Source organism: Tamandua tetradactyla, chromosome 12, assembly GCF_023851605.1.
Source record: "Tamandua tetradactyla isolate mTamTet1 chromosome 12, mTamTet1.pri, whole genome shotgun sequence".
NCBI classification, from domain to species: Eukaryota; Metazoa; Chordata; class Mammalia; order Pilosa; family Myrmecophagidae; genus Tamandua; species Tamandua tetradactyla.
The window spans coordinates 4,155,507-4,168,662 of NC_135338.1; the positions used below are offsets into that span (position 1 = coordinate 4,155,507).

At 38.3% G+C, this 13,156-nt stretch overlaps 1 protein-coding gene across 1 annotated transcript in view; it reads right to left on the bottom strand.

Moving 5' to 3' along the window:
* Positions 1–12,536, bottom strand: part of MNAT1 (MNAT1 component of CDK activating kinase) — a 340,377-nt gene extending 327,841 nt beyond the window's left edge. The window contains exon 1 of the mRNA XM_077122460.1: positions 12,345–12,536. Coding sequence (XP_076978575.1) covers positions 12,345–12,433 — 89 coding nt within the window. The 5' untranslated portion in view covers positions 12,434–12,536. The remainder of the gene's footprint in view (positions 1–12,344) is intronic.
* Positions 12,537–13,156: the final 620 nt, after the last annotated feature.

Consider the following 13,156-nt stretch of genomic DNA (forward strand, 5'->3'; position numbering starts at 1 on the left):
CAATAGGAATGTACTGTCTTCACAGTTTCAGAGGTTGAACAGCTTGTATCCTTCAAGGACAAGGGGTAGGGAGGTGGGTATTTTATCTGGCATGCTAGCAATCTTTGGGATCATAGCTTTCCTATCATATATAATGTCTGCTCCTTTCTTTTCTAGGTTTTGACTTCCTGCTTCTAGCTACTCTTATTAGGCTTCCAATAATAGAATCACAACCCATTCTAATTCAGCAAACCACACCTTAATTAAAAATAACATTTTCATAGATGATAACTAATACTTCAAAATGTCACATCATGTGTAAGACTAAAGCAAAAAATGTTTGTTACAAAATTTAGATTTTGACTAGAGCACTTCCTACTATAACTAATGTAGATAGTTTCATTGAATGCCATAAGTACTTGGAATCTCAGGTAGCACATGAGATTTTGTTGGTTTGTCCAGAGTGATCCCCTGATGAATCCCACAATGATTTGATCAGTGAGTGGAAAAGTATTTGCAAAGCCCCCTTTGGGAAATGGTGAGAGTGGGGAGAAATTCAACTTCCCCAAGTTGAATTCTTGATATTCTCACAAGCAGTGTGGACAACCAAAGCTATAGGCTGAGCCCCCAGTCTTGGGGTTTGTTCACATGACACTTAACCCCACAAAAGATAAGTCAAGTCTACTTAAAATTTAGGCCTAAGAGTCACCCCCAAGAGAGCCTGTTTTGTTGCTCAGATGTGGCCCCTCTCTCCAGCCAACACAACAAGCAATCTCACAACCCTCCCCCTCTCTGCGTGGGACATGACTCCCAGGGGTGTGAACCTTCCTGGCAACGTGGGGCAAAGATTCTGGAATGAGCTGAGACTCAGCATCAAGGGACTGAGAAAAACCCTAGAATGAGCTGAGAATTAACATCAAGAGACTGAGAGAACCTTCTCGACCAAAAGGGGGAAGAGTAAAATGAGACAAAGTGTCAATGGCTGAGAGATTCCAAACAGAGTCGAGAGGTTATCCCGGGGGTTATTCTTACGCATTAAGTAGATATCACCTTGTTGTTCAAGATGTAGTGGAGAGGCTGGAGGGAATTGCCTGAAAATGTAGTGCAGTGTTCCAGTAGCCATGTTTCTTGATGATGATTGAACAATGATATAGCTTTCACAATGAGACTCTATGAATGTGAAAACCTTATGTCTGATGCTCTTTTTAGCTACTGTATCAACAAAAGAGTAGAACATATGGAATAAAAACAAATAATAGGGGGAACAAATGTTAAAATAAATTCAGTTTGAAATAGTGGTAAATGAAAGCGAGGGGTAAGGGGTATGGTACATACAGTTTTTTTTTTCTCTATTATCATTTTATTTTTTTTTCCGTTGTCTTTTTATTTCTTTTTCTAAATCGATGCAAATGTACTAAGAAATGATGAATATGCAACTATGTGATGATATTAAGAATTACTGATTATATATGTAGAATTGAATGATTTCTAAATGTTTTGTTTGTTAATTTTTTTTAATTAATAAATAAATAAATAACATTTTCAAAAGGTCTTATGTATAATGGGTTCAAACTCCACAGGAATGTGGGCTAAGATAAAGAACATTTTTTTCTGGGGTACATAATGCAATATGCCACAAACAAAGGAGATTGCCTAGGGATAGGAGGGGTGAAGCAGTAGAGGGTAAAAGCTAAGGGATGCTGGGTTTCTTTTCAGGGAATGCAAATGTTCTAAAATTATTATAGTGATGGCTGTGGTGATAAATTATGTGAAAACATACTAAAAGCCACTGAACTGTACACTTTAGATAAGTGAATTTTATATGTGAATTACTTCTCAATAAGCCATTTTTTTAATTTTTTATTTTATTGAGATATCTTCACACACACACTGGTTGTCCCCACTGCTTGCAAGAATATTAGGAATTCCCCAGATGGGGAAGTTCAATATTTCCTCCTTTCTCCCTAGTCCCTTTAAAAAGACTGTTTTTCTACATTTTCTTAAAAACAAATTTCCATCTAAAGCAGAAAAACAACACTGTATCATTTATAAAAATATGTGACTACATTAGTGCAAAGAACAAGAGGGGACAGGTAAATGGAATTATACTGTTCACATTTGTGAAGTATGAAATGGAAAATGAAAAATGGGGAGTGGCAGGTGTTAACCTAAATAGACTTTGATAAGTACAGTCATATACCTAGAGAGAAACCACTTTAAAAATAATGAAAATAATAAAATAGTAGTAACAAAGAGGTATTGCCTATAGGCCAATAACAAAATACATCAAACATAAGGCACAAAAGGAACAAAAGAGGAACAAGAAACAAAATGAAAACATGAAAAATAACAAAATGGTAGACTTAAACCCTATCGATACCAATAATTATATCAAATGTAAATGGATTAATGATCCAATTATAAGGGAGAGACTGTTGGACCAGATTAAAAAGCAAGACTCAATCATGCTCTCCTACAAAAAATAAGACTCATGAAAATGGAGAGTATACAGGAAAAGGTAAAATCAATGCAATCTAGAGTCTATACTTAACAGTAACATTTTCATATGCTTCCACCAAATGTAACAAAGGCATTATGATAAAATTAAATGTCAACAGTAGGGAGGCAAGGGGGAGCAGCATGGATTCTTTGTAGAAGACAATAAAATGTCTTCATATAGACTATGGTAGAGAAGGTATGTCTATACACTTAGGTTGTACTGTATGCTGTGTGAATAAAATTGTTTAAAAAGGAACAGAAAGAAACAAGTGCTAGAGAAAATGCAGAAAAAGAGACCTATTTACTGTCAGTAGGGAAAGTGAGAGGTGCATACCCTTGGAGGGCAGTGTGGTGGTTTCACAGGAGGTTAGGGGTGGGGCTGCCATATGATCTTGAAACCCCATTGCTCAGTATATACTTGGAGGAACTGAGTGTGGGGACATGAATAGACATCTGCACGCTGGTGTTTATGGTGGCAATGTTCACAAATCACAATGGACGGAGGTGGCCTAAGGGTACAACAATTGGGGGATGGAAGGGAGAACTGTGATGTATACATACAACAGACTACTGAGAGACAACGAGAAGGAATGAAATTATTAGGCATACAACCAGATGAATGAACTTAAGGACTATATGTTGAATGAAATGTCAAAAACAAAAGACAAATATTATCATGCCTCACTCTCATGAAATAAAATTTTGGTGAACTGAAGTCAAGAGCATGGATTATCGGGTTGGGACCTACTGTAAAGGATCCTAGATTGTAAACTCTTATAGCAGTCACCTATATTCAGAAGTTGTAACTATTATTTCTGAATTTTGAGATACTGAGCTGTTTGTGTATAACCGTGTCATTCCCTGAAACTTCAGCTATTCCTGTGACAACTGAGACTCCAAGCTCTGAAGTTATGAAAGTCAGCACTACCCCATACAGGAACTGTTTAAAAAGCCAAAAAAGGGATCAGTCAGACTTTGATTAGAGATACGAATGAAGCTGATCTGAAAAGGACTGGGATAGATCAGAATACAGGGAAAAGGATGATACTGTCCATACTTTAAAACTTCAACATCTGTGTGAGACCAAAGGGAGAGATTTTTTTGGTGCAAAATTTGTATTTTGGGTAGCGCATTACCTAATTTAACTTGTATGGTCAGTTTAGATGAACACCATTAAGTACATGAAATCTTGAACAGGGCATGAGATCTTGTTGGTTTATCCAGGTTAGTGTGATGCCCTGATATACCCCAAACTGATTTAGGCAGTGAATAAATATTTGCAAAGTCCCCTTGGGGTATTGGTGAGAAAGGAGGAAATATTCATTTTCCCCATTTGGAGAATTCCTGATATTCTCAAAAGCAGTGAGGACAACTGTTCTAGTTTGCTAGCTGCTGGAATGCAACATACCAGAAACAGAATGCCTTTTTAAAAGGGGAATTTAATAAGTTGCTAGTTCACAGTTCTAAGGCTGAGAAAATGTCCCAATTAAAACAAGGCTATAGCAATGTCCAATCAAAGGCATCCATCCAGGGAAAGATACCTTGGTTCAAGAAGGCCAATGAAGTTCAGGGTTTCTCTGTCAAATGAGAAGGCACAAGGCAAACACAGTCAGGGTTTCTCTCTTGGCTGGAAGGGCATATGGCAAACACAGTGTCATCTGCTAGCTTTCTCTCCTAGCTTCCTGTTTCATGAAGCTCCCCGGAAGGCGTTTCCTTCTTCATCTCCAAAGGTCACTGGCCGGTGGACTCTGCTTCATGGTGCTGCAGCATTCTCTGCTCTCTCTGAATCTCTCACTTTCTCCAAAATGTTTCCTCTTTTATAGGATTCCAGCAAACTAATAAAGACCCACCCAAATGGGTGGAGACATGTCTCCACCTAATCCAGCTTAACAACCACTCTTAATTGAATCACATCTCCAAGGAGATGATCTAATCACAGATTCAAGCATATAGTACTGAATAAGGATTAGAAGAAATGGCTGCTTTTACAAAATGGGATTAGGATTAAAACATGGCTTTTCTAAGGTGTGCACATCATTTCAAACCCGCACAACAACCGAATCACAGACTGAGGTCTCAATCTTGGGGTTAGTCTTATGAAACTTAATCCTGCAAAGGATAGGCTAAGACTACTTATAATTACGCCTAAAAGTCAGCCCCAGAGAACCTCTTTTGTTGCTCAGACATGGCCTCTCTAAGCCAACTCAGCAGGTGAACTCACTGCCCTCCCCCCTACATGGGACATGACTCTCAGGGGTGTAAATCTTCCTAGCAACATAAGGTAGGACTCCTGGGATGAACCAGGAGCCAGCATCGTGGGGTTGAGAAAACTTTCTTGACCAAAAGGGAGAAGAAAGAAATTAGACAAAGTTTCAGTGGCTGAAGAGTTTTCAAACAGAGTCAAGAGGTTATCCTGGAGGTTACTCTTATGCATTATATAGATATTCTTTTTAGTTTATGGCATATTTGAGTGGCTGGAGCGAAGTACCTGAACCTGTTGAGCTGTGTTTCAGTAGCCTTGATTCTTGAAGACAACTATGTAACTATACAGCTTTTACAATATGACCATGTGATGGTGAAAACTTTGTGTCTGACGCTCTTTTTACCCAGGATATGGACAGATGAGTTAAAAAATATGGATAAATAATAAATAAATACTAGGAAGGATAAGAAGTAAAATAAATTGGGTAGATGGAAGTACCAGTGATCAATGAGAGGCAGGCACATAGGATATGGGATAGATGAATTTTCTCTTTTTTCTCTTTTTTTTTTTTCTGGAATGATGTAAACGTTCTAAAAATGATTATGGTGATGAATACATAACTATGTTATAATGTTGTGAGCCGCTGATTGTACACCATACATGGACTGTAGAAATGTGAAGATTTGTCAGTAAAAATATATTAAAATAAAAAAAGAAATAAGGCACAAATGGGTTGAAAATAAAAGGATAGAAAAAGATATACCACCAAACACTAAGCATAAAAAACTGACATAGGTATATTATTACCACAGAAAAATTTTAAGTCAAAAAGCATTACAATGTGAGAATGATAGAGGGAGGGCGGGGGGCATAAATGAAATCACAAAGAAAGATAGACGATAAAGATTGAGATGGTATACCCTAGGAATGCCTAAAATGTATAATCATAGTGATTAAATATACAAATTTTAAAAATGTTTTTGCATGAGGAAAAACAAAGGATGTCATTACTGCAGGGTGCTGAAAATAGACAGTAATTAATATTTTAAAATTTCAACTTAAATTTTAAAGCAAAAATGTTTATTTGGTACAAAATTGATATTTTGACTAGTGCATTTCCTAATATAACTTATGTGGATAGTTGACTGAAAACCATAAGTACTTGGAACCTTGGGTAGGACATGAGATTTTGTTGGTTTGTCCAGAGTGATGCCCCGATGAATCCCAGACTGATTTGATCAGTGAGTGGAAAAGTATTTGCAAAGTCCCCTTCGGGGAACGATGAGAGTGGGGAGAAATTCAACTTCCCCAAGTTGAATTCTTGATATTCTCACAAGCAGTGTGGACAACCAAAGCTATAGGCTGAGCCCCCAGTCTTGGGGTTTGTTCATATGAAACTTAACCTCACAAAGGATAGGTCAAGCCTACTTAAAATTAGGCCTAAGAGTCACCCCCAAGAGAACCTTTTTCGTTGTTCAGATGTGGCCTCTCTCTCCAGCGAACACAACAAGCAAACTTACCACCCTTCCCCTCTCTACATGGGACATGACTCCCATGGGTGTGGACCTTCCTGGCAATGTGGGACAGAAATCCTAGAATGAGCTGAGATTCAGCATCAAGGGATTGAGAAAACCTTCTGGACCAAAAGGGGGAAGAGTGAAATGAGACAAAGTGTCAGTGGCTGAGAGATTTCAAACAGAGTCAAGAGGTTATCCTGGAGGTTATTCTTACGCATTAAGTAGATATCACCTTATTATTCAAGATGTAATGGAGAGGCTGGAGGGAACTGCCTGAAAATGTAGAGCTGTGTTCCAGTAGCCATGTTTCTTGAAGATGATTGTATATTGATATAGCTGTCACAATGTGACTGTGTGATTGTGGAAACCTTGTGTCTGATGCCCCTTTTATCTACCTTGTCAACAGATGAGTAGAATATATGGATTAAAAGTAAATAATAGGGGGAACAAATGTTAAAATAAATTTAGTTTGAAATGCTGGTGATCGATGAAAGGGAGGGGTAAGGGGTACAGTATGTATAATTTTTTTTCTGTTGTCTTTTTATATCTTTTTCTGAATAGATGCAAATGTTCCAAGAAATGATCATGATGATGAATATGCAACTATGTGATGATATTGTGAATTACTGATTATATATGTAGAACAGAATGATCAAAAAAAGCATTACAAATCAGTAATTCTATATGAATATCAGATAAAAATTTCAAGAGAGAATATTACAAGAGACACAAGAGAAGCATTTCGTAATGATAAGAAAAATAATTTTTCAGAAAGGTATAACAATCCTAAATATCTATGTACCCAATAACAGAGGTTCAAATACATGAAGCACGACAGAACTAAAGGGAGAAACAGACAAATATACAAAGTCAGAGTAACTGATAAAATGAGTTGCTAAGATAGATTAGTAAGGATATAGAAATTGAGCTAATTGATATTTTTAATATACCATACCCAACAACCACAAAATATACATTCTTTTCCACTGTATATTGATAGTTCAACAAGAAGACCATATACTAGGCTATAAAATAAGTTTCAGAAAAGTTCAAAACATTGAATTATACAGAATATGTTCTTATCATTATAGGATTAAATTAGAAATTAATTACATATCTAGAAAGTCCTCTTTTTCTAATCCTTCCTCCTAAAATAAGTAGCTTTTTCAAAACTTCCCAGAGTGCTGTTTCCAAATTTCAAAAAAGAACTGCATAAGCCCTATATTAGTTAAAACAAAAATAGTACCTTCTATGAATTATTCTTGTCAATAAATAAATCTGAATGCGTTCAAGCTTCTAAACATAAGTATATATAAATGATTGTCTATAATTAAATTTACAGAAGACAGAGGAACATATTAAACAATACCACAAAGATGCAATGAGCAAAATTCATACTGGAAACTGTTCAGGACATATGACCCAGTTATATCAGTAAATCAGAAAGAGAGAGGGACACAGAAGGGAAAAAAGAAAGGAAAACAGGAAGACCCTAAGTACAGATGGAAAAATGTTATCTTTTATAACTCAGGATGGTTGATACATAGTTCTATTTATTCTGTAACTTTGTGTCTTGTATATATTTAAAAAGAAAAGATCATTTTGAATTGAATAAGTATAGAGATTCAAAACCTGTATAGAAGCAGGGTTTGCCATCAATACTTGAAACAGACGTTAAAACTGTTAAAGACTGTAGTTTAAATGAGAGGAAATACAATCAACTCCATCTAATTTAATCTGCCTTCAGAATTCAATGGAAGACCAGTTTCTTGAAATAGGTGGCTCAGCTATACCACAGAAAAATCTACTCTTTCCATAACTGATAAAATGTTCACCCTTGAATGAAAACAAAGAACAACAAGAAAAACATGAATTTCAATTTTCTATGTTTATGCAATCCATTTGGGTGTTTCTCTTCTCTCCTTTGCTGCTCCTCCTGTATTTCCTCCCATAGTGCTCCTGAGTAATCTTTCCATAATCCTCTACTCCCTATCTTTTATGAAGCACTACTGCCTTTGCCTCTTGAGGATACTAAGGAAAAATAAGAAAATGAATTAAATTGTGTAGTAGCCAGCCTTCACAATGGCTCCCATGATCCCAGCCTTCCGGGATTCACACTCTCTTGGTATTTATATTCTTGTATGTAAATTCTTAAATTACCCCACAAAGCTCTGGAGTAATTTTATTACACAGCCATGCACAACAAATACAGTCAAATAGGGAAAGTATCTCATCTAATAATAGCTAAATAATACCTGCTCTTCTCAAACTAATAATATTATAAAAATGGCCAGGTTCGATTCCATGAAATACATCCTGTACAAATTCAACACAATATAAGCCAAAAGAATTTCAGTAATATTTTCTTATCTATGAGAACAGCAAGATTTAAAAGAAATAACAATGCCCAATTTCAACAAAGATATGTGGCAACAGGAATTCTAACACACAGTTTTGGAGAACATAATTGTTAAACCTTTTTTTAGAAGTGGGCAATGTTAATCAAAATTTAAAAGCCACACCTCTCTCTTTCACCCAACAGGAGAAGCAAACTCGCCGCCCTCCCCCTCTCTACAGGGGACATGACTCCCAGGGGTGTGGACCTTCCTGGCAACGTGGGACAGAAATCCTAGAATGAGCTGAGACTCAGCATCAAGGGACTGAGAAAACCTTCTTGACCAAAAGGGGGAAGAGTGAAATGAGACAAAATAAACTGTCAATGGCTAAGAGATTCCAGAGTAGGGAGTTGCCCTGAGGCTATTTTTATGCATTAAATAGACATCACCTTTTTAGTTAAGGTGTTAAGAGAGGCTGGAGGGAACTGACTGAAAATGTGGAGCTGTGTTCCAGTAGCCATGTTTCTTGAGGATGATTGTATAATGATATAGCTTTCACAATGTGACTGTGTGATTGTGAAAACCTTGTGTCTGATGCTCCTTTTATCTACCTTTTCGACAGATGAGTAAAACATACAGATTAAAAATAAATAATAGGGGGAACAAATGTTAAAATTTATTAGATTGAAATGCTAGTGATCAATGAAAGGGATGGGTGAGGAGTATGGTATGTATGAATTTTTTTGTTTTCTTTTTATTTCTTTTTCTGAATTGATACAAATGTTCTAAGAAATGATCATAATGAATATACAACTATGTGATGATATTGTGAATTGCTTTTTGATTATATATGTAGAATGGAATGATCATATGGTAAGAATGTTTGTGTTTATCTGTCATGTTTTTAAAAAATTTTTAAATTAATAAAAGAAAATACAAGGCAAAAAAACAAACAAACAAAAATTTTAAAGCCACATACTCTAAGCCAACAAATCCACTCCTAATCATTTATCCTATCATTTACATACTATATCTGATAATATACTTGCATTAGTGCTCAGAGATGTATGTCTAAGAATGTTTACTCGGGTGAAAAAACTGGAAACCTAAATGTTCACCCAAAAAATGATTGGTTAAATTGTAATATAACTGAACAATGGAATACTATCTAACAGTTAAAATTAAAAGACATTCATGGTGTTTTAGAAAGATATTCAACTTAATGAAAAAGCAAGGATACAATATGATCTCACTTATGCTTGGGTAAGAAGTTTTTCTATCTAAACACACGCACATGATTGTATACACATAAAAATTGTCCAGAAAGCTACACGAGCAATTTAGAAATTGTTAGTTCTAAAGAAGTGAGCCAGAGGGCGGGCCATGGTGGCTCAGTAGGCAGAGTTCTCGCCTGACATGCCGGAGACCTGGGTTTGATTCCCAGTGCCTGCCCACGCCAAAAAAAAAGGAAAATAAAGAAGTGAGCCAGAGAAATTTTACTCTTCACTTAATACTCTTATGTTGCTTTAACTATTAATTGCTTATGTGCATTTTTAAATTTTTTAACGAATTATAAAAAAAAGTAAGTAAGCGCTCTCCTACAATCAATGAGCAGAATTTTAGCCTAGATTAAGGTCTTCTTAGTAAGGACAATGAAACAGAAAACATGCTGAAGAGTTAATATTAAGAAAATTACAATAAGACCATTATAATTAAAGCTACATTTTCATAGTCTATTGAATCCATTTAAAGATAATCATTGTTATACAAATCTTTCATAGGAAGCCAAATGACTCCTGTTTTAGTTTCATTACCGGATATTACCCATACCACCCACAAATAATATGATAATACGCTAATCAATATATATCGAACACCAACTAGATGACAGATACTCCACTAAATATCTCCAAATGTTTTACAAAGATTATTTAATTCTCAAACATTGTGATACAGGTAGTACTGTATTATCTCTATTTTACAAATAAGAAAAATGAGGCACAAGGCATTAACTTGCCCAAATCCTCAGAGAGGAAAATATTCAAAATCAAGCAGACTGATTCCAGAATTTGTTCTCTTAGCCAATACCCTAGAATGGCATTTTGAATGACCCTTTACTTTAGTATATATTCTCTTGAAGTCAGGAGATAATCTTTTATTCATTTTCTTCATATTTCAAGTCAAAAAACGACTGCAAAGTGTGGTCTGTACCTAGTACGTTAAAAATAAATCAAAATAAATGCAACACCAGAATCAATTAGATAACTTTTACCCTTATGAGAAAATAAAAAGGACTAAGGACACAAATGGAAGCAATTTCCAATTAAAACTAATTTTATAACTGTCTAATTACTATACGATTGATTTTACTGAAATCCCATAATCTTCCCTCATAAGCTAACTGCTGCTAGGCAGAAATTTCTTCCAGTCAATTACATTAATTAGCATTTCAAAAGAACAAAACAGGGGTGCACTAGTGGTTCAGTGGTAGAATGCTCACCTTCCATATGGGAGACCCGGACCATGCACCTCCCTCCCCTACCCCCACCCCCTCAAAAAAAAGAACAAAACATCTGGTCATCTACCTTTCCTTTAACATCAGTTGCAACAAATCTGATACTAGAAAATGGAGAAAAATAAAATGAAAACTTAATAGACTAATACTTAATAAGACTAAAAACTTAACAGTCTATCTGGACTGCTTGTTTTACTTCCCTTTTCCATACATTCTACTCGACTGTTTTTACCTTGTTTCTAACCTTAAACCATTCAGTCACAGCTCTACTGTACTTCCCCTACTGGATAACGCAAAGAAAATAAAGATTAATTACAAAAAGGAACCAATTGAGTTAATAAATTCCATTATAATTATTATAATTACAACTAATCATGCAACTTATGCTTACCTAAAGACCTTGTCTATAATACGGCAACTTATTCATCATCGAGCAACTGCAGGAACATGACATATGTTCCCGTCATATTGTAGATTTGATCCCAAAGTGCTTCACAGACAAGCACCTTCCTGAACCACGTCTGACCTTAAAAACTTGGGAAGGCACACTTTGACCCATTCCTGCACGGATGATTCAAAACACAGACGTTAAACCTCCCTCCTTCTCCCAGCTGCGCAAAACCAACCCCCCCCCCAAAAAAAAGTGGGCGTTCTGGAACCAGACTTCCGGGGTTCCAATTCCAGCAGCGCCCACTTAATAACTGGCCTTGAGTCGTCTCGACTTATTTCCCTCTGAAATGGGAAGAGCAGTCCCTACTTCGCAGGGCTCCTGGGGGAATGAAGTGAGCTAAGGCGTGGAAAAGCGCTCAAAACCGTGCCGGGTACCGGGAGGGCGCTCGGCGAAGACCAGCCTTTACTAAGCCTCCCCCATTCTCCCTGCTGGGCGGTAAGGGTCTAACCCGAGCCCGTCGGGACAAGACGCGGTTTTCAGAACAACTCGTACAATGCGACGAGCTGCAGCACACGGCAGGGTCATTTCCACTTTCCTAGCGCGTTCGCTCTTTAAGAAGAAAAGCGCTCCCTGTGACACTCCCCTCGCTTCCCCCCGCGCTGCGTCTGGGATCCCGGTGGCCGCCCAGAGCCCGGGAGCACCGTCGCCTAGCAGAGACCCGCCCAACCGCCGGCGACCGGCGGCCGCAGCCCTGCAGGCCCGGGCGGTTCGGAAGGCCAAGCTCGCTGTCCCCGCTCTCCCGCTCCGTGTCCGCACCGCGGACGCCCCGCGCCCGGCGCCGGGGCCGCCATCCCTCAGCCTCGCCGCCCGCCCCGCGCGGCCCTCCCGCCGCCGCCCCACTCACAGCGTGTGTCCGCACACGTTCACCATCAGCTTCAAGGAGGGGTTCCGGTACTTGGTGGTCTTACACCGGGGGCAGCCCTGGTCGTCCATGGCGCCTTCTCGCCGACCGACGCTCCCCGCCGCCGGCTTCGGCCACACGCGCTGCCACAGGTCCCGCCGGTCCCGACGCCCGGCGGCTTCCTACCCGCAGGCGCTCGGCAGGAACGGGTCCTTCGGAAAGGGGCACCGGCGAGAACCCGGCACCGCGGCACGGGCGTTCCGGAAGCCAGGTCTCCGGCTCTGCAGCCGGGGGTCGAGCTTAGCCTTCCGGAAGCAGCGCAATATTTTGGATTTCGGGGGTAAAAAGTTTAAAGGCAAATGGTATACAAAGTCTCATCTCTGTGCATTTAGTCTCATGTGCAAGTACGGAGTCATAATTAGGGAGATAAATTGCATCGATCTATCAGGAAACATTCCCATGATTTCATGTATACATGTGCCTGGAGTCTTCATAATTAAGAGTGATATTTTCTTTTGAACAGTTTCAGCCTGTGCTTTATACTTTTCCTTTATACTTGCAAAGCTATGCAAGCACAGAAAATACTCTGCATTTGCAGATATGAAAAGTTTGGACAAGTTATCTAGAACAGTCATCTCTGCAAAGACCCTAAATATTACAGATTCTCACTAAACGTCAGAATACTTATACAAACAATGTGTCATATGCTCTTCAGAGAGCCCCTTGTCTCAAGGTTGTCAAATATGCCTAATGGTGTCACGTGACCCTAGTATTCCCCACCCCCCTCAGACAACAGTTATTTCCCCCCAAATACT